The 22,818-nt window shown below is 35.6% G+C and overlaps 1 protein-coding gene across 3 annotated transcripts in view; it reads right to left on the reverse strand.

Annotated features, from left to right (window-relative positions):
• Positions 1 to 14,389: 14,389 nt before the first annotated feature.
• CAB39L (calcium binding protein 39 like) overlaps positions 14,390 to 22,818 on the reverse strand; it is a 150,547-nt gene continuing 142,118 nt past the window's right edge. For all 3 annotated transcript variants that reach the window (XM_051987354.1, XM_051987353.1, XM_051987355.1), the window contains one exon: positions 14,390 to 15,930. In XM_051987354.1, coding sequence (XP_051843314.1) covers positions 15,751 to 15,930 — 180 coding nt within the window. In that variant the 3' untranslated portion in view covers positions 14,390 to 15,750. The remainder of the gene's footprint in view (positions 15,931 to 22,818) is intronic.

Here is a 22,818-nt window from a genome sequence, read left to right on the forward strand (position 1 = left end):
GGAATGATTTTGTTTTATTGTTGTATTTCTTTGTATTCCCAATACAATGACTGTTACATGGGTAAGCATTTAATAAATACTATCCTGGGCCATCGGTTAGTGGAGCACATTCCTTATATATCTCTCCTATAAGCGCTCTCCCAAGTGACTTCAATTCTCAGAGACCAATAAAACCAGTGGATAAACAGGACCTTTTGTCCCTCGATAATACCTCAAGAGGCCATTCCTCTTATCATCATACCTCCTTGAATTTTCTATTTCAAATTTTTAAAAAATGAATATAATGCGTTGCAAAGGACTGTGCAAGATAGGATTCTTTTAAAACTATGTATAGCTCTATCATTTAGTACATAAAATATCTGGCACCTGGCAAGCACTTAAATGCTCACTGGTCTTTTTGTATCTATCAAACTTAAAGGAGCTGACCTAACATCTTTTTTTATCATAATTAAGGGCATTTGATCTGAGTTTCTCACTTTCTCAAAATGCATCATCATCAACTATCTTCTTCCCTGAAGTCATAGAATTACCTAAGACATCTCTAAAGTCTTACTAAATCCTCCCTACTTCCACCCTTCCTTTTATTTATTTATTTTTAGTACAATATCTGATACTTCATAGGAGCTAAATTAATACCTATTGACTGGCTGTTTTTGATCCCATTCTTTCCCACTTTCTTCAGAATTTTGCTCAGTCAAGAAATAGTCCATAAGCATTTCTAAAGCACCTACTGTGTGCCAGATATCGTGCTAAGTAAAGTCCTGGGTATACAAAAAAGGCCAAAAATAGTCCTTGTTTTTTAGGAGTTTTCAGTCTATTGAGGGCAATAATATGCAACAACTATTTATAAACAAGATATATACAGCGTAAATTGGAGATTATTTCAGAGGAAAGATACTAAAATTGGGGAGGAGTAGGAGAGTTTCCTTGGAGAAGATAAGACTTAGAGAATGTCAGGGAAGTCAGGTAAAGAATAAGGATCAATGAAAATATTTAGAATCAGGAGATGGAATGGGGTATGTTATAGGAACATCTGGGAAACTAGAACTTATAGATGTGGAGTATATGGAAGAATAAGAAGGGGCTACGTTATTGAGGGCTTCAAAAGCCAGAGGTTTTTATATTTTTCCCAGAGTGATAGAGAACTAGCCACTTTACTGTGTTGAGTAGGGAGTGTCATGGTCAGACCTGAGCTTTAGGAAGTTCACAAAATAGATGAATGGAGAATAGATTGACTTGGGGCTACTGCAATCGTCTGCAGATGAAGTGATGAAGACCTACATCAGGGTGATCACAGGGTCTGAGGAAAAACTTAAATGAGAGATGTGAGGACGGTAGAAATGGCACAATTTGACAACTGATGGTTATGGGGTTTAGTCAGGGAGTAAAGACAAGGATGAGATTGGGTTGCTACTTTGGGTGACTGGGAAGACCTTAGTACCCTAGAGAGTAATAAGGAAATTAGGAGGAAGCAATGGCTTGGAGAGAAAAAGAATAAATTCAGTTTGGGATGTGAAGAATTTAAGACATCTATAACATATCTAGATAGATAGATAGAAGATGGATGGATAGATAAATAGAAAGATAGATGGAGGTGGGTGGATAGGTGGGTGGGTAGATGGATGGATAAGTGGATGGATGGGTGGATGGATAGATAGATAGATAAATAGATCGATGAATGCATAGATAGATAGATGGATAGATACACAATTGGAAGTATGAGCCTGGAAGTCAGGAGAAATGTTTGAATTGGACAAATATTTCTGAGTATCTTCATAGAGATGATCATTGATCCATAAAACTCATGAAATCACTAAGTGAAATAGTATAGAAAGAGAAGAAAAGAAGGGCCAGGAAAGAGCTTCACATGGACAGTGAGGAAGCAGGATCTGGATGAAGATCCAGCAAAGGAGTGGTCAGCCAAGTAGGAGGAGAACCAGGAGTGAGAAGCTTCACAAAAATCCAGAGAGTCTCAAAGACAAGAGGTGATCAGTGGTGTCAATGACTGTGGAGAGATCAAGAAGGAAGGGGACTGAGAAAGAGCCAGTAAGACATCATTGGTTCCATGACAATACAAAAGGACTCATGATGAAAATACTACCTATTAAAAAAATAAAAAAGAAAGAAAAATGCTATCCATTTCCAGAGAAAGAAAGAATTAAGAAGAAAAAAGAATTCTGAATACAGAATGAAGCTGTTTTTTTCCCATTTTATTATTATTATTATTATTTTTTTTTGCTTTTTTTTCCCACAACATGACAAATTTGGGTATTGTTTGACACGACTTCATATGTATGATGAGGATCATATTTCTTGCCTTCTCAGTGGGTGGAGGAAGGGAGAGAAGCTGGAACTGAAAATGAAAATAAATTAACAACATCAAAGATGACCATGGGTAACTTTGGAAAGAGCAATTTCAGTTGAACCATTCAGTTTAGACTGAAAAGTTAAGAAGGAAAAAGAAAAGAAGTGGAGGAATTTATTGTAAGTGGCCTTTTCACGAAGTTCAAACACAAAAGGGAGAAAAGATGTGGAATGATAGTTAACAGGGATGGATGGGTCAAGTAAATCACACTGTGACAAATGAAAAGACTGAGAGACAGAGTTTCTGGGTAATTAGTAAGTTTTTAATTAGGCTAGCAAATGGCCAGTGGTCTCTGCTGATAACCATAAACAAAACCATGGAGATCCCTAAATGCTTAAATATCTTTGGGAAAGGGAGGTGCTCTTCACAGGTGAAAATCAACCTACATTGGTGAACAATTAATGAAGGTGTGGGTATATTCATGAGGAGGGGCACTAATAGTTTTCAGTTCCTCCATGAGACTCAGCTATCGCTAGCAATCAGGAGAGGGGAATCTATTTCTACCCAGACCATTCTGATTAGTTTTCTCCTTAATGAACTGAGTCACCCTAAATTCTAATGGAGGGTTCCTTCCTTTCTTCCTTCCTTCCTTCCTTGCTTCTTTCCTTCCTTCTTTCCTTCCTTCCTTCCTTCCTTCCTTCCTTCCTTCCTTCCTTCCTTCCTTCCTTCCTTCCTTCCTTCCTTCCTTCTTCCTTCCTTCCTTCCTTCCTTCCTTCCTTTCTTTTCTTTTTTCTTTCTTTCTTTTCTTGCTACTTTCTTTTCTTTCTTTCTTTTCTTACTACTTTCTTTTCTTCCTTCCTTTCTCTCTTCTCTCTCTCTCTCTCTCTCTCTCTCTCTCTCTCTCTCTCTCTCTCTCTCTCTTTCTCTTCCTTTCTTCTTGGGGTTAAGTGATTTGCGCAAGGTCACACAGCTAAGAAGTGTTAAGTGTCCAAGGCCAGATCTGAACTCAAGTCCTCCTGACTTTAGGGCTGGTGCTCCATCCACTGCACTACCTATCTGCCCCTCGGGGCTTATTTCTTTTTTTTTTTTTTTTTTTTTTTATAAATTTTATTTTATTTAATAATAACTTCGCATTGACAGAATCCATGCCAGGATAATTTCTACACGACATTATCCCTTGCAATCACTTATGTTTCGTTTTTTCCCCTCCCTCCCTCCCCCTCCCCCCCCCCCCAGGATGGCAAGCAGTCCTATATATGCTAAACATGTTGCAGTATATCCTAGATACAATACATATTTGCAGAACCGAACAGTTCTCTTGTTGCACAGGGAGAATTGGATTCAGAAGGTAAAAATAACTCGGGAAGAAAAACAAAAATGCAAATAGTTCACATTCATTTCCCAGTATTCCTTCTTTGGGTGTAGCTGTTTCTGTCCATCATTTCTCCAATGAAACTCAGTTAAGTCTCCTTGTCAGAGAAATCCACTTCCATCAGAATACATCCTCATACAATATCGTTGTCGAAGTGTATAATGATCTCCTGGTTCTGCTCATCTCACTTAGCATCAGTCCATGTAGGTCTCTCCAAGCCTCTCTGTATTCATCCTGCTGGTCATTCCTTACAGAGCAATAATATTCCATAACATTCATATACCACAATTTACCCAGCCATTCTCCAATTGATGGGCATCCATTCATTTTCCAGTTTCTAGCCACTACAAACAGGGCTGCTACAAACATTTTGGCACATACAGGTCCCTTTCCCTTCTTTAGTATCTCTTTGGGGTATAAGCCCAATAGAAACACTGCTGGATCAAAGGGTATGCACAGTTTGATAACTTTTTGGGCATAATTCCAGATCGCTCTCCAGAATGGCTGGATTCGTTCACAACTCCACCAACAATGCATCAATGTTCCCGTTTTCCCGCATCCCCTCCAACATTCATCATTATTTTTTCCTGTCATCTTAGCCAATCTGACAGGTGTGTAGTGGTATCTCAGAGTTGTCTTAATTTGCATTTCTCTGATCAATAGTGATTTGGAGCACTCTTTCATGTGAGTGGTAATAGTTTCAATTTCTTCATCTGAAAATTGTCTGTTCATATCCTTTGACCATTTATCAATTGGAGAATGGCTTGATTTTTTATAAATTTGAGTCAGTTCTCTATATATTTTGGAAATGAGGCCTTTATCAGAACCTTTAATTGTAAAGATGTTTTCCCAGTTTGTTACTTCCCTACTAATCTTGTTTGCATTCGTTCTGTTTGTACAAAGGCTTTTTAATTTGATATAATCAAAATTTTCTATTTTGTGATTGGTAAGGGGCTTATTTCTTAAGGACAAGAATTCACCTAGATTAGATTCTATTTAAGGTCTTTAATTGGATGGGGTCCCACCAAAGACTGCAGTATGTATGTGGAAGATTTGGGCAACCTCATCTATCAGCAATGTCCTTCAGAGACTGACCTACACAATTACACCATACTTCAGCCTTCTGGTGATCTTACTGAGGTGGGTATCTTCTGCAACAGAACTGATGGAGGATTTTCTCATTCTGTGTGACTCTAATTGATTCTTTCAATCCTTCATAGGCAGTTCACCCAACAATCTGAGCACCTTCCTTTGGATAAGTTTACATTGCTTGGGCATGAAATGAACACACATATTCTTCTCTCAATTATCTTTTGCTTTTGCTACTTGATTGGCCCATGATCATACACTTTTCTGGTTTGTATTTTTTATTCATAACACACTTCAGTCTAATCCTCCCTAGCATGCTACTGCCCTATAGATACCCTGTAATTTGCTTTGCATCCAGATGATATCACTAGGGGAACACTAGTATTAAGAAGATTTATTTTGGGGAGGAGCCTGGGACACCATTTCCCAAGAGCAACCCAATTCATTGTATACAGCCTATGTCCAAGTATATGTACTAATTGACCAGTTTTGTATCAAAAAAAGTAATTAAGCAGCATACATACTAATGCACTGTAATTTTACACAGGATTCCTGAGAAATTGTCTTCATTAATCAAATCATTTTAGATATACTGGATTTATCTCAACTTTATGGTGAATATGAAGTGAATGATTCATTCTTAGCCAGGAATATAACTCCCTATTGGAAAATCTGCTTTGATTCAATATAAGATCCGAATGAACTATGGCAGGTCGTTCAGTAAGTCTCTGGAGGATATTGCTGATAGATGAGATTGCCCAAATCCTCAATATGGAAATATTTTGTATGATTGCACATATAAAACCTATATCAAATTGCTTTACTCTTTCAGGGAAGGAGAAAATTTGGAACTCAAAATTTTTAAAAATGTTAAAATTGTCTTTACATGTAATTAGTAAAAATTAAATACAACATTATTTTAAAAAATAAATTAGAAAATAGTGTGTTCAAGAGATGGCAAATAATAATGAAGGAACATTATTTATTTTAGGCACTAGAGGGCGGCAGCGTCCCTAAGTGAATAAAGTTGTTACCTTGGACAATTTGACTCCTCGGTCTTCCAGTTATGATTTCCACACTTTGCCTCTTTGGACACTGATATTCTTTCTTCTATACTGTCAATTAACTAGATATGTGGGTGGTTCTTTATGTATAAAAATACACATACTTTCTTAAAGTGACAATATTTTAACAGAAATGATCATGATTGACAGTTGAGAATTTTAAAATCAGAATATCACCATCATCGTCACTACTGTCACCATCACAATAACTAGCACTTCTGTAGAGTTCCAAATTTTGCAAAGTTCTTTAATTCTCACCACAATCCGGGAAGGCAAATGCTGTTATCATCCTCATTTTACAGATGAGGAAACTGAGGCAAACAGTAAGTTGCCCCAGCTCACACAAGTAAGAATAAAAGGGAAGATCTGAATTTAGGTTTTCCTGACTCCAGGTGCATTTCATAGGTGAATAACATCCCTAGTGGGGAGGGTATAGAAAGTGGGAAAAAAAAAAGGGGGAGGTGCTAAAGAAAGAATACTATCAAATAGCCAAACTCAGGAGCACAACAAGCCAGAGTCACTCACAAATGAGATGGAGGAAGAATGGACAGGAAAGTAGGAAAAGACCCAAGAGATTACATATCATAGTTGTCTGTCAAGGGAGAAGTCAGTTTCAAAAAGGCAAGACAGTCTATTAGTGTTAAATATCAAAAGAAAGTCAAAGAATAAGGTCTGAGAAAATGCTATTAAATTCAGCAATTTGGAGGTCATTTCAGTCCTCCTTGGAGCTAAATTTTTTTGTTAAAGCTTTTTATTTTCAAAACATATGCATGGATAATTTTTCAAATTGACCCTTACAAAATCTTGTCTTCCAATTTTTCCTCCCTTTCCCCTCTTGCTCTAGATGGCAAGTAATCCGATATATGTTAAACAGAGTAAAAAAATATAGGTGAAATCCAATATAGACATACATATTTTGATGCACAAAAAAAAAAGAATCAGATCAAAAGGAAAAAATGAGAAAGAAAATAAAATGCAAACAAACAACAACAAAAAGAGTAAGAATGCTATGTTGTGGTTCACACTCCATTCCCATGGTTCTCTCTCTGTGTGTAGATGGCTCTCTTCATTGCTGAACAATTGGAACTGATCTGAATCATCTCATTGTTGAAGAGAGCCACGTTCATAGAATTGATCATCATATAATATTGATGTTGCCATGTATGATGATCTCCTGGTTCTGCTCTTTTCACTTTGCATAAATTTCTGTAAGTCTCTCCAGGCCTCTCTGTATTCATCCTGCTGGTCATTTCTTACAGAACAATAATATTCCATAATATTCATATACCACAATTTATTCAGCCATTCTCCAATTGATGGACATCCACTCAGTTTCTAGTTTCTGGCCACTACAAAGAGACCTGCCACAAACATTTTGGCACTTGTGGATCTCTTTCCCTCCTTTAAGATCTCTTTGTGATACAAACCTAGTAAAAACACTGCTGGATCAAAGAGTATGCACAGTTTGATAGCCCTTTGGGCATCGCTCCAAATTGTTCTCCAGAATGGTTGGATCAGTTCACAATTCCACCAACAATGTATAGTGCTCTTGAGACTATTTTTTAAAAAAAATTTTGTTTTTTCCAATTATATGTAAAACAACTTTTAACATTTATTTAAAAGTTTTGGCCTCCAACTTTTCTCTCTCAACCTTCCCTCCTCCTTAAGATGGTAAGCAATTTGATATAGGTCTATGTGCAATCATGTAAAACATATTTCTATATTAGTCATATTGTGAAAGAAGACATAAACCAAAAGAAAAAAACAATGAAAAAAAATAAGTGAAAATAGTATGAGAAAATAGATTCCATTCACTCTTCATCAGTCCTTTCTCTGGAGGTAGATAGCATTTTTCATCGAGTCCTTTGGAATTGTCATTGTATTCCTGAGAATAGCTAAGTCACTTATCATCATACAATATTGCTGTGACTGTGTATACTGTTCTGCTCACTTCCCTTTGCATCAGTTGATGGAAGACTTTCCAGGTTTTTCTGAAATCTAGATGATTATTTTAATGGTGGGAGCAGAAGCCAAATGAGATGCTACAGAGATAATAAATGCTTAGGAAGATTATACAATTAGTATAGACAACTTATTGAAAAAATTTCCCTGAAAAAAAGGAGAGAAATGTGGTGGTAAGTATGCAGGCAAGATAGAAGGACAAAAGGACTTTCTTTTTCAAAATAGGGAAGAGCTATTTTTGTTTGACAATAGACAGGTGAGATTCAGGGGACAAAGACAGAAGATCGAGTGGGAGGTGATAATTGAAGAGACCTTTAAAATGATGAAGAGGAGCTTGGAAATTATTAAGTCAGGGGACAGAAAGAGGTTGGGTCATAAAAGATTGGTACTATAAAGGTCAGAAAAAGGTGGAACATAAAAGACTTAGAACAGAAGAGAAGATGGGCCTTTGATATAAAGTAGTTTTGTTAATAGGATACATACAAGAGGAAGGGAAGTAAGGGAGATTTTGCCCATTCACTTTGATTTCCACAGTAGAATAGGAGACCATTTTCTGTTATTTAAAGGATTGTCATGTTGAAGGAATTTGACTTTTCTTAAAAAAAAATTGTTGTTTTATACTTTTACCCTAGAGATATTTCTCTTTCACCTGCACTACTGAATCTTTCCTTACACCAAATAAAACTACTTAAAACAAGCCAACCTAGTTCATACACATCACATATAAAGGAAGTGAGATCTAGAACCAATGGATGAAGTAATAGGGAGGATGACTTTGTTTTACCAGAATGAAAACTTCCCTAAAAATCAGAGCTGTTCCAAAATGGAATAGATTGCCCTCTGGAAAAGTGAGTTTCCCATCTCTAGAAAAGGGAGGCTAAACATCTGTTTGTATAAATGATTCATATTTTGGATTGGATTTGGACTAAATGATTTCTAAGAAGCCTTCAAATTCTTAAAGGTCTATGACTTTAAAAGGGAACTGTCTCCAGATAAGATCAGCAAATCATCAATAGGTCTTCATAAATGACTTGCCCAAGAGACTGGCTAGGTGGCTACTGGATGAGAATAGGGATCTTACTTAGCTTTTTCTAGTAATGGAAATGAGAGAGCTTTTGGAATTCAGTCCCTGTGTCCCTTTGGGCATCAGCTTTCTGAATAGGAAGGTAACTTCCAAGTTGGGCTTGGAACCTAAATGGTAATTTGGCCACTATCAGAGAAGAATAAAGTGAATTTTAGTTGCGAGCAAATGGGATTCTGTAGGAAGTGAAGGACAAAGCCCTAAATGAAGCTGCCACCAGCAAGGCTGGCCCTCCCCTTCCACACCCCTTTGAAAGGACAGAGTCTCATTCATAAAAGCTGAGAAAAGTCATTGCCACGTGAATGTCACACTCCATGCCCGGAAAAGTGTAGTCTTTTTTTTTTTTTTCCTCCAATAGCACTGTATACACTCCCTGCCTCCCCTCCTTCTCCCAAGAGTCTCCTTAGATTACAGAGCCTCCATTCTATTCTATACTACCCAAGAGACTTCCCCATGTGGAAATGCCATTGGTAGGAATCCAACCAGACTGGCAGTGACTTAACCCTTCACCTTCTTCCAAAAGTAAGCGATCAGGATTGTTAAGTGTTAATGGTGATAGTTTTCATACTTGTTAATCAATAAACTCATATTTTTTAATTGAAGTTTTTTATTTTCAAAATATATGCAAGGATAATTTTTCAGCATTAACCCTTGCAAAACCTTGTGTTCCAAAATTTCCTCCTTTCCCCCCACACTCTCCCCTAAATGGCAAGTTATCCAATATATGTCAAACATGGTAAAAATATGTTAAATCCAATATAGGCATATATGTTTATATAATTATCTTGCTGCACAAGAAAAATCAGATAAAAAAATGAGAAAGAAAATAAAATTCAAGCAAATAATAATAAAAAGCATTTTGTGGTCCACACTTTTCCCATAGTTCCCACTCTGAATGTAGATGGCTCTCATCATCTCAAGATCACTGACCTGAATCATCTCATTGTTGAGAAGAGCCACATCCATCAGAATTGATCATTGTATAGTCTTGTTGTCGTGTTCAATGATCTAACTCTTATGGTTTTAGAGACAAGAAAATTAAACAAAATGTCAAAAGCTCAAGGGTGAGTTTTTGGTGAGGTAGAAAACTAGTTAGTGATGTAGTTAGTAATGTAGCTCCAGAGGTAATCAAGGAGAAAAAAAAGGCAGAGGATATAAAAACAGACACAGAGAAATCTGCTACAGACAAGAAATGAGAACAAAGAAAGAAGAAATATTGCAAGCACATGAAATTAAGCGAAAAGGAAAAGCAGCAAAAATTGTTAGCAAAGATTAAGCCTGAACAGGTTACAAAATGCAACAAAGCATACAGAATACAGAAACTAATTAAAACAGACTAAAGAAGGAAGGCAAAGATAAGACCTTAAAATCATCTCAAGCCTTCTTTTGTCAATGACAAGATCAAGTGAAAATGGAAATAAAGGAAGCCAAGAAAACACACTAAAAAAACAGAAGAAAAAAGAAATTTCTGTTCATAAACTCAAGCAGTAACATATTTTTTATCATAATGTAAATATTAAACTAAGCAAATATTGGTTTCACTATCCTGTTTCTTAATTAAATTTTGGATAAATTTTTCTTTTCATTATAAAAAAAGGATTCAATTATTTTGTCCACTGAATCATCCTCCCAACTTTAAACTCCATCTCAAACATCCCTTCTTCCATTAAGATTTTTCTGATGCCTCTTATTGGTAAACAGTTCCCCAACTTGGAGCTCACAAAATATAATACATTTATCTTGTATTCTTGTGTATTTGTGATTATCTATTAATTAGACACCTTAGACTTTAAAATCCATGAGAACTAGGACTCTGTCTTTCGTAATCTTTTCTTTCCCCTCTTGTCCCAACAGTGATTACATTCATTATTTATTTAATTTAAAAAGTATTTATTTAATTTAGTATTTAATAAATATGGGTGGAATTGAATAAATTAAGTTGGAGAGAAGAATAAGCAACTAATATTTATATGTTTATATACATATACATTGCTGTGGGCAGCAGACCTGTGATTCTCCTTCCATTGTGTGACTGGCTTCTTATCATACAGCCATAAATCTTCCCATTTCCTAATATATCTTTACAACAAACAATTTGATCTTATTATCAAGGCCACTAGGAGAGAGAAAAAAACAGATGAAAATGTCTTCCAAGAGCTATTGTGAAGGAAAGATAGTAATGATTACTAATAGCAACATTAGCTACTAAGAGCATCAATGATCTGCCCCTTCCCTTAATTCTCAAATATTTATCAACTATATAGCAATATATTTACTGAAGTATATGTAAAGAACTTGTGACCTTTAACATGTTAATATTAGCTCACTGGTTTATTCATGATGAATTATGATTTATATTATGATGACTCCAAAGAATTCAGGGTGTTTTCAATGTGAAAGGGGAGGTCTCCTAGCTACATCAGTGTTAGAAAAATGTGGCCTAATCACATTTAATGAAAAGAAGCAGAAAAGAAAACAATGCAGAATTTCAGTTAACAAAGGAAAGGTTTATCTAGAATAGAGATAATTATATTGTTTATATAATTTATATGATACACACACACACACACACACACACATACACACACACACACACACACACACACACACACACTTAAAATATATACCTGGGGTAGTGAAGTTGTGTTTTAAAAATATATATGTTTTGAGAATTATTCAATATAATTGGTTTCCCTTATAATTCTATGTCGTATTTAATGCATTTAAAAGCATTATTTTACTAGATTGTTAAAAAGGTCCATGACACAAAAAAGATTAAGAATCCCTAAACTTGAATTATAAAATACAAAAAATTAGAAAGGAATTTATTTTTGCCAGCCTTCTGCTATCTGCAGAGTAAATTCTTTCCAATTGAATCCACCCTATTCCTGTAAAGCTCTCAAGATTTCACAATGTCAGGTCAACTTTTTCCATATTAAACTTATATTATTTTTGTAATTCTTTTGGCATAATTCTTTAAATGAAAACTCTTGGCTTTGGGATCTTCCAAATCATTCTTTCCTGAATCACTATGATGAATAAGAGTCATTACTTTTAACACTTCTATCATCTTCATATTACAATAAAACTATCCCCCTCATCCATGCATACCTTCAGCCTGCTTTGATGAGCAAGTCAGTGGCTGCTTTTAGGTGATATTTAAGGCTCACACCCTCTTAACATTAAAATCATTTTAGTAGAAAAATATATATATTTTTGCATACCACACACACAATATTCCTTATGATAAACATGAAAAGCTAGTTTGAAAAAAATTCCATGCTGGGGATGTTCTTAGTAGATGCTGTGATTTTTAAACTTTTCTTTGATTCATCATTTCCTTCTTCTCCAATTAAAAATCCCTAGTATTTAGAATATTCCTTGAATTTCTCAAGGTGATCTTGGAGCCTAATCTATATTTTCAAAATATGTCTCAGAGTAGCTTAACCTGATGAGGAATGTTGGATGAGGAATATGCAAATACAATTTATAAGGTCAATAACATTAGTGAAGGATGTTATTTTTTTCTAATCTTTTTTTTTTATTGCGCTCTTATTGGAAATATATTAAATGAAGAATGAGGAATTAAAATATTTATAAGAATGGCAAGGCCAAGGAATGAGAGTCCTTGCACTAAGAAGCAAGTTACTGTAACTTCCCTCAAACAGATCTTAGGCAGAGCTCTGGTTGCAGCTTTTACACTTTGTTTTTAAAAAGTGTCTCATAAGGAAGAGATTGTAAGATTTTGTTTTCTTAACCAATTTGTTACTCTTTATTTTATTTTTGTTGAGCAATTGGGGTTAAGTGACTTGCCCAGCTATTAGTATTGAGTATCAGAAGCAGGATTTGATTGTAGTTCTCCTAACTCTGGGGCCACTGTGCCCATCTAGCTGCCCCACCTATTATACTTTATCCAGCTAAGAACAAATCTAGGCAACTTCATTCTAAAACTTGAAGCTGCCTTATGCTAGTGAGGTAAGTTAGAAAAAGTTTTTGAGATCACTGGATCTTCTATATTTCAGTTTCAAACATGATGGATAATCAAGGAACAAGATTCAACTACATTAAATGTCAGTGGAAGCTCAATCTCACTTCATTTAGATGTGTTTAGTATATTTGGAATGAGAACATTTGTGCTTCAAACTATAGTTTTAATAAAAATAAAATTGCATCCCACTATTTGCTATATTTGATTTGGCCTAACTTTTGTATAATTAATTGTAATAATATTTTGTGTAGATTTTATTCATTTTCCAAGCTAAAGCTTTCAGAAAGAGTCTAGATAGTTTTGAAATAGATGTATATGAAGAGTTTTGAAAGTTATTACCCTTAATCAAGTTATTTCAAGTTTGGTTTAGTGGGGTAATTTCTTTTTTCACAAAAAAATCTTCAATAAGTGATAAAATTTTAAGTCATGAATCTCGTCAAACAAGTATGCTTAGAGAGTGAAAGACAGTGACTTGATTGTCAAGTGGTGTGAACACACACCTTAATTATTCTTTTTTAAGTAAGACTAAGGTTTTCCCTTTTTTGAGGCTCTGGCAAGAATATGGCATGGAACATTGTGAAGACAGCAGAGAATGAAGCTGACCACAGAATGCATGATGCCTTTTATTGAGCCAATTTTTATTTAAATGTGAGCTTTTAGAATATCTCATTAAATCTGATCTTTTTATAAATTCAGTACTCTGAAAATTTTTACAGTGAAACCTGTTTCAATTCTGTACTTTCTGATTTACTTACACATCGATAATTCACATCTTCAGAACATAATGAAGTTCCAGGTATTTCTTTTACTGCATCCCAGAGGCTGATTTCCTGTTGTAGCTGATGCTAGCTGAGCTGGATACAAAAGGCCTGATTCTAGTCCACAGGAAATTGAAAAATCTATCTTTACCCAAAGAATGATAAGTTCCTTCTCTCTAATTTATTGGAAATAGGGATTCTTTAATGCAGGAAAAAAAAAAAAGCAGGAAGCCGTCAAATAGGTTTCCACAAAACTTGTTTTGCCTTCATGTGGTTTAGCATTTACTTATCCCTGATATCCCTGAGTATCAGAGTTCTAAGCAGGTTCAGAAGGGCCTGAAAAAGAATCTGGTCTTTGCTGACCAGAGAAGGAACGGCTGGGATTTATTGGTTCTCCTGACTAAAAGCTGGACTGCAGCATAGGGGCCCTCCAATCAGGGGCAACGGGGACAACCTCGCAGCTCCATGTTGGACGTGGTCAAAAACAAGACCCAGACCACAGGGAGGAACTGACAGGTCTTGCCCACTTGTGCTTCAGATGTGATGTTTCCAAAGGTCAGTGGTCCCTAAGAATTAACAACTGCTTCCCTCCCTTTCAGTGAAATGGTGATTGGTGGGCATTCGGTGGTAATTTATTATTTCCCAAATAAATCTTCAATAAATGATAAAATCTTAAGTCATGAATTTTGTCATAACCCAATACCTATAAAATGGGTACATTTTTAGAAGGAGCAACACACGTTTTACAAATGAAATCAGGAAAAACAATGCACATTAGTAACCATGCCTTTAATAGCTTGTAAATAGAGCTTTAAAATTCAAGAGTGCTAAGATATACATCATTTTTATACAACTGACATCTGAAAATAAACCATGACCTGTTAGGGTCCATGCCTTTTCTAAAGAGCATAAATTAAATCCTTAATTACCCTAATATGCAACAGTATATTGGACCACAGAATCTCACAGGTTTTCTTCTATCCTTTTGCTAAAGAATTTGCTGTAGAATTATGAGTAACAGCTTCCTGTTGTACTAGGGGAAGATGTCCATAGCCACCTGCCAGATAGCTTTTCTTATCTTTTATTTTTCCCCTTCTCTACTTCTATATTTCCTTATGAAAATGAGTGACCCAACACCCGTGCAACCTCGGGACCCAAGCCTTTGCATCAAGTTTCCCCGTGCAATGACTTTGACTTCAGAGGCCCAAGAACAGCAGCCACAAAACATGACGTACAAAAACGTGTACCCTGCCTTAAGTCGGTGTGACAAGAGCAGCAATGCTGCCTCTTTGGACTCTAGATTAATTGCTCTCGAGCATCTGCTTAAAGTACCCCTGGGACTAAAGGACAGATTGCAGGCTTCCCAGCAGTGGCTCTGGACCACACTGAAGCCCACCTTGCTGAGGTTGGTCCCACATTCTCCCCAGGATAGCTGGGCTGCTCTGGAGATCATCAGACTAGAGTCAGAAGCAGCTCAACCTTGTGTTGGAGGTTAAGAGATAGTCCTGAACAAAGCACAAGTCTCAACTATGGCAAAAGAATATTAATTTTCCCAAACACTTAGGAACTATTCATTTAGAATCAACCAAAGGCCATTAGGAAAGAAACAAAGTATGAATAACAAAAATAGGTAAAGTGATCAGCTTCTGAATTTACACTCTTGTGACTTAAGAAATTCTTTTGACCCAAGCAAACCTGGCTAAAGAGCTCAAACTCTTTTACCATGGCCAGATGTGTGTATGTACACAGCATTGAGGACTACAAGTACAAAGAAAAATCATTGCAATCATCCGAGCTGTTACTTGGTGCAGTTACAGTAAACAATAGCTCAAGTCTGCTGGTAGTAAAAGCAAGAATAAGTGGATGCAAATACATGGATAAAAACTGGTCAGTTTCTAATGCAGAGATTTGCTAAATTTACATAAATAATCACAGACTTGATTAAAAATAATATATTATTCTAGTTTTTTTTTAACTTTTTCATTTTAAAAGTTTTATATTCCATTTATCTGAACAATGAATTAAAATAGGCACCTGTGCATGCCTTCCCAAGCACTATTTTTTTTTTAAATGACACATATAAACTGAACAAATAGGATTAATGCCTATGGCGGAAAATTAGGTAAAATCTTCAAGGGGCTGTTTTTTTCAAGTCTCGGATTTGTTTAATCAAATAATTCTTCTCATCGGTGAACTGTTCATCATCCGTCCTTTCTTTTTGGAAGGTGCTCAGAAACTCAATCAGCTTTGGTTGATTTTTTAGCAGAATCTCCACAATTGGCTGGGTTTTGTGAGGGCTAGCCACAAAGACCTAAAAGACATAACTCAGAGGTTAGAAAGTTAGAAAGTTAGAATCTGGTACCTCCCCCTCCAAGGTCATTTACTGAAGAATATTTCAAACTGTGTACCTGCCTCTCAAGAAAGCTTCTGGCTCTTCTTTCAGATAGGTAGAAATCCAAAACAACTTTAATATTCTATTTCTTAGATAATAACAACTGAGATATACTTTTAAAAAGTATTAGACCATTAAGACAACAGCCCATAGACTCTCAGTAAGCAAACAATGAAGGAGATACATTTTGTGGTGGCCACAATTTATATTGAAGTCTTAATTAAAGTAAGACCCAGAAGACTATGTTTTGTGGCTGGGCAGATTACTTCTGGGCTTCAAGGATCTGTTGTTTTGATGGTAGAGGTGCTCATGGCACTGAGGCCCTTCCGATGGCTTTGGGGAGAGGCTACAAAGTCACCACTTACCAACCTACTGGGTGCTTATCTCCTTCGGGTAGGAGGGCTGGACACTGCCCACATGGTTCATCAGTGGATAAGATTTTTAGATAAGTACATAAATTCACAATATACTGATAGCACTGCACAAGATCGTAATTCTAGAGCTCACTTATTCAGATGGCCAAAGAAAAGCCAATGAGACAGAAAACCCAACATACTTAAGCAGGCAAAGGGTATTTGGGGAACTGACAAGAGTTATAATATGTGACAAGTATGCAGCCTAACCCAGATTAGAATGTAATTCTAATGAAGTGGTTACAAAATAAATAAAAATACAAAAAAGCATAGATAACGTTATATTTGAAAACCAAGTCAATACATGGTCCTCAAGGATCTGTACCTACCATTATTGCCTCAGTATCTATTTGAATTTGACACCGATGCTGTTTTAAGAAAGACTGGTAAAAATTAGTAGATAGGATTTTTCAGATGAAAAGATGCCAAAGCTCTTTGGAAATTGAATATTCTATAAATGTAAGGTGGTATTATTACTATTACTGATAGGGATACCAAAGATTTGAAATATATGAGCTTTGAGAGATCAATTATGTGAAATGTGAGTGAGATGTGTGGCAGTTTTAGTCCCCAATTAAAGCATGCAAAGAACAAGGTCAAAGATAGAGAAGAAGGAGAATGGGAATGAGAAAAGTATTGGGTAAAAGTGTGAAATAACATAGAACTATTTTATTTGATATTTTATAGCAGTGTCATCTTACTTAGGTATCTGACTTCCACTTGGTACATCTCTAGTTTATTTTTCTGAGTAAAACCTTCACAAGGTCTCAATCTTAAAGAGAACACAGACCCTTGGTCACTGGGGAAACTGTATAAATGCTGACGATGCTCCAGCATGCCATGATATATAAAAAATAGTCTATGTCCTAAGAAGGGGATGTTTAAGACATCTTTCCAAATTATCTGAATTGTGCCTAATCCTGGTAATTTCTTGTTCAAAAGAGGTAATTCTTTTTTAAATTTGATTTTATTCTTTTTTTTTAATAAAGCTTTTTATTTTCAAAACATGTATACCTTTCAACATTCACCACTGCAAAACCTTGTGTTCCAAATTTTTTCCCTCTTTTCCCCTTACCCTCTCCCCTAGCAACAAGTAATACAATATATGTTAAACTTGTGCAATTCTTTTATACATATTGCCACAATTATCATGCTGCACAAGAAAAATCAGATCAAAAAGAAAAAAATGAGAAAGAAAACAAAATGCATACAGCAGCAAAAAGAGTGAAAACACTATGTTGTAATCCATACTGAGCCCATAGTCTCTCTCTGGGTACAGATGGCTCTTGCTGTTGCAAGACCATTGGAAATGACCAGAATCACTTTGCTGTTGAAAAGAGCCATCTGTCAGAATTGATTATCTTATAATCTTGCTGTTGCTGTGAGTTAATTCTTTTGAAATCATTCATTATAATTGGTTATTATATATATATTTTTTTTTCCCTAAGATCATACTGTTAGTCACAAAATTAGAGACTAAAACTCACAGAAGTTTTTTTTTTAATATCAATTAAATCATGCTGCTTTTCTTATTACTATCAGAGCTCATTTATTTCATGTTTTTATTATTTGCTTCAATAACAGCAATTCTACTTTACATTTATTCAGTTTCCAAAGTCTTCTTCACAAATATAATTTCATTTGATCTTCACACTAACCTCAGGTGCACAGATATACCTAGAATGGGCAAGCGGGCACACTAGTGTAGCCTCACCCAGAACCTGGACTTTCTGAATTCTAGTTCAGTTCTCTTCCCATTGTACCACAAAGCTTCCATGACACATGACCATCCTTCTCTTCCTTCTCCTTCTCCTCCTCCTCCTTCCTTTTTTCCTCCTCCTCCTCATTAATATTTATGTCATAATAACAGCTAATATTTATGTAGTGTTTTTGATGAACCACTTTGCTAAATGCTTTACAATTATTTTCTCATTTGGTCCTTCCAACGGTTCTGGGACTTAGATGCTATTATTTGTCCTCATTTTAGAAATAAAGAAACAGAAACATCCAGTCATTCATTCCTCTTTTGGAGAAAATTTACTTTTGGTATTTGAGTAAATGAAACCCAGTTAATACCTCATCTTCTTGCCTTTGTCAATTTAACATAGTTCTTATAAACACATCAGGCTGCACTCATTTTGGTGAGATGAAGTTTGAGGTTAGACAAAATAGTGCTATGAAGAGATTTACGTATTTCAGTGATGTCTAGCTTGAAAGTACCCCATTCACTCAGTGGAAGATGAAATATTCTTTTTAAATTCTCGGAGAAATTACCTGAAACTCAAATACCACTTTCAACTGTGCCTGGAAATCCCATGCTCATACAAATGTAAATTACTACATTTAGTTACCACTGTTTACAATGGAGTTGCTGTGGAGTTTCAGCTAAATATTGGCTGGCATTTTGTGGCAACTACATAAATAACTCATGGAACCAGTCTTTCTAATGAAAAAAAAAAGGTTAAATAAAAATTGGAAAAAGTTCAGCTTCTATGTCCTAATCCAAAATAAATGTCAAACATGGTTGAATATACAGACACACATTCCACTGGACCCGCTCTGGAACATTTAACACACCCTACCATAAAGCTGAGGTAACTGTTAAGTTTGTCTTCATCTTCTGAAACTTTTTTTAAATGGTTTCTTAATCCTGGGACTAAATATAGTAACTGATTTAGAACCGTGAAGACATGCTTAAGGCAGCAATTATTCTGAATAGCCCTTCTTGCCATGTCAAGTACCTGAAATGCCATATTTATTATTAGGAGATATTTTTGATTCAAAGTATGCTGTACATCATGTGCAGAACAGAAAGTTACCTTTTCAGTATGAATGTTCCCATTTAAAAAAAAACTATTTTCAAATTATCCCAATTTCATTGAACACTTCTTTTTCCCCCTACATTAATTTGAAAATAAATAGTTTGTGATTTCTTCATTTAAGACTATTTACTGGGGTCATCAAGAGAGCAATAAAAGAGTTGCTTTTAAAAAAAACTTATTTGAATCCTTTAAATTGACAGTTGCAATTGTCAAAAGAGTATAGAATGTCTGAAATTTAACTTTGAATTGAGAGTCTGTTCTATTTAAGTGGGGTTTGCTGAAAACAATATTCATTTGTCCTTTGTTATTTACCAGCTTAAAACTAGAAAAATCTGGCATTATTTCATTTTATTCCCAAAAGTTTACCATTTTTCTTGTCTCCCTCAAGACCTCTCTGAAACCTTAACAAAGAACATAAGGAACAAAAAAAAAAAAACTCATGTAAGTTGGGAGATAGTTAGAAATTATTTAATAAAATCTGAGAAAAAGATATTGGTGCTCATTGCCCCTATCTCCTTGCCTCCTAGCCTCTTCCCTATCATTTTCAGCTTGGCTTCTGAGCTCTCCATGTGGCTGAATCTGTTCTCTGCAAGATTAATAATGATTTATTAGCTGCTAAATCCAATGGTCTTCTCTTAGTTTTCATTCTACTTGACCTCTTAGTAGTTTTTTTTTAACCTCCTCCTGAACATTCTTTTTTTCCCTTTTCTGCCTCCTAAATGCTTGTTTTTTCTTTTCTTCTTCCTTCCTCCTTTCTCCTGTCCACTAAGTGTGAGGATCCCTCAAAACTCTGGCTCAGACCTTGGTTCCTTTTTACAGCCTCTCCCTTAGTGATCTCATCAGTTACCATAGGTTAAATTAAATTATCACTCTTATACAGCTGACTCTTAGATCTATAAAGTCAGTTCCAATCTTTCTCCTGACTTCCAGACCCATGTTCCTAAGTGCGCCAAAAATGGAACTCATTTCTCCCCCTCCAAACCCATTTTTCATCTAAAATTTCCCCATTTCTGTTAAGGGTTCCCCTATTCTTTTAGTCACCTGAGTAGTCATCACAGACTTTACTGTCCCTCATCCTATCAGTTGACATATTTTGCCTTATTCTACTGCTGGGTCAGTTACATCTGGCCTTTTCTCCCCACTTGTACAGCCTCAACCAACGTTCAAGACCTCCTCATCTTGCCAGGATTATTGGAGTAACTTCCTAAATGATCTCCCCAAACCCAGTCTCTTCTTTCTATAATCCCCCTTGTCAAGAGTGGAAGAAAGGAAGCATTTATAAAGTGCCTACTATGTACAAGGCCCTATAATAACTGTTTTATAAATACTATCTCATTTAATTTGCCCAAATAACATTTTTAAAAACACAGCTACTAGCCAAAGTCATCAGAGGTTTCCTATGGCTAAGATACTAAATTCTCAGTCTGGTCCTGGAGGGGCCTCTACAGTCTGGTTCCCATGTGGTTACCTTCCCAGGCTTCTTTCATTTTTATTACCTTTACATAACTCTAGTTTTAGTTAATCCATCTTGAAAGATGTTTTCCACATGTAATATCCTACTTCTTTCCTCTTGTCCCCCTTGTCTAGAATGAGCTTTCTTCTTAACTCTACCCAGAGTAGTCCAACTAACTTTCTGCAAGAACCACAGCTCAGATACTATCCTCTTTTTGATATCCCCAAATTGTACTTTCTTTTTTATGAAATTATTTTTCCTTTGGCTTTATACATATTTTATGTTCATTCTCTTCCCCAATAGAATGTGAGTCCCCTGAATGTTTAATTTTTGTATTGGTATTTCCAACTTGTAGTACACATTAGGTAGTTAGTAATTGCTTGCTAAATTGAATTGTAGTGGATATTTTAAATTTTTTTATTTTCTGGAGGATGATTCCAATCATTTCATATCATGATTAAATTATCCCTTTAAATCACAACTCAATATTTCCACTATATAGGAAATTTTATTTTTTTAGCAGTTAAAAATATAGGAGAATCTAACTACCTCAACGCCCACAAATAATAGGGGATTCTTGATGATTAAGGTCAGAAATACTGTAGAGGTTAAATTCTCAAAGCCATGCTCAGCTGCTTGGGTGTTTTGAAGCCAGGTCAAAACCTGATCAGGAGATCTCACTAGATGATTACATTTTCATTGTAAGCATTTAAATCTTGGAAATCAGCAAATGGTGTAAACCAGGACTTGCTTTACTGCTTTGTTGGTGGTCTAGACTTGATAAAGTGATGAAGAAAATCTTAATGATGCAGATAAAAAAAAAAAAGGGTGCCAGGGTGTATCTATTCCATCCCACTTCTCTTCTTCCTGTTCTTCCCTCCCACTTGCTGGGGAAAGGGGAAGTAGATAATTGTTAACATTTACCAGAGAACTCTTAGAAACTGTTAATGGAGTCTAATTATCTTGAACTATTTCTACCATAAAAACATAGCAGTAAGGTGGTCACTTTATGGTGTCTATAAAAGAGAATTAAAAGTAAGATCAATTCTGAGCACCCTTTTTTCTTTCAGATATAAATCTAAGGCTACTTCTATGTAATTTAAGCACAGAACTGTTTAGCCCAAAACATAATTTTATTGCTAGTGTAATAGTAAGACAGGATAAACATTTGGAAGAACATGGAAGGAGATCAGGAATGAGGGGTGGTCACATTTTATCTTTACTAGGCGAATTTAAAATCATTATTTGAATGACCCAGAAAGATATAAGAAATGGGAACTGGTTTTTTTTTCATCTGCTGGAAACTTTATTCACCTTTATATACTGTCCCTTTTCAATGACAAAGTCCTTTGAAAAATCCCTTTCAACACAGCAATATGCACTAATTTGAAAAACATTTCACAAATTTTGTAAGATGGGAGTTTGGCATCTCTATTGAACGGTTATTATCACCGATGACAACATATAACATCAAATTTCTTTCCCAACATAATTTGCTGTCTTGTGTAGGATCAGATGCTATGACACTATTAACTATAAATTGAAATACTGTTCTTTCAGGAAAGCAGTTATTCTTCTATTACAATTCTTATGTACTGGAGAAATTGATTCCAGTTAGATAATATGAAAAAATAAATTATGATCTCATGGAGTATAATGTCAAAGGAAGTGAATTACTCAAATCCTGCGGAGAAAGGGAGGCAATGCTAGCATTGTATAGTACATTTGTTGAGAAAAATCAAGACACATTCTAGGTCTGTTTTCCTAAAGTAATCAGAGAAAGCAAGAAGGACCTCAAGGATAAGAGGAATCTTAGGAGGTCATTTAACCCAACCTCTTATCTTCACTGAAAATAATTCTTCTCATTAGACTGAGGAGAACCATCTATCCCACTCTTTAAAAACCGCTAACTAAATTCAAGAGACTAAAGACATCATCTCTTAGTCAGCCTTGAGTAGAGATAACACTAACTGGCCTGACTGGGTGGCTCAGGGATAGAGTGGGGGCCCAGAGTTAAATCCCCACATCAGACATTTACCGGGTGACCCTGGGGGAAGTGACAACCTTTGATGGCTTCAATTCACTGGAGAAGGAAATGGCAACTATGGACGGCATTGAC

Source organism: Antechinus flavipes, chromosome 3 (genome assembly GCF_016432865.1).
Source record: "Antechinus flavipes isolate AdamAnt ecotype Samford, QLD, Australia chromosome 3, AdamAnt_v2, whole genome shotgun sequence".
Taxonomy (NCBI): Eukaryota; Metazoa; Chordata; class Mammalia; order Dasyuromorphia; family Dasyuridae; genus Antechinus; species Antechinus flavipes.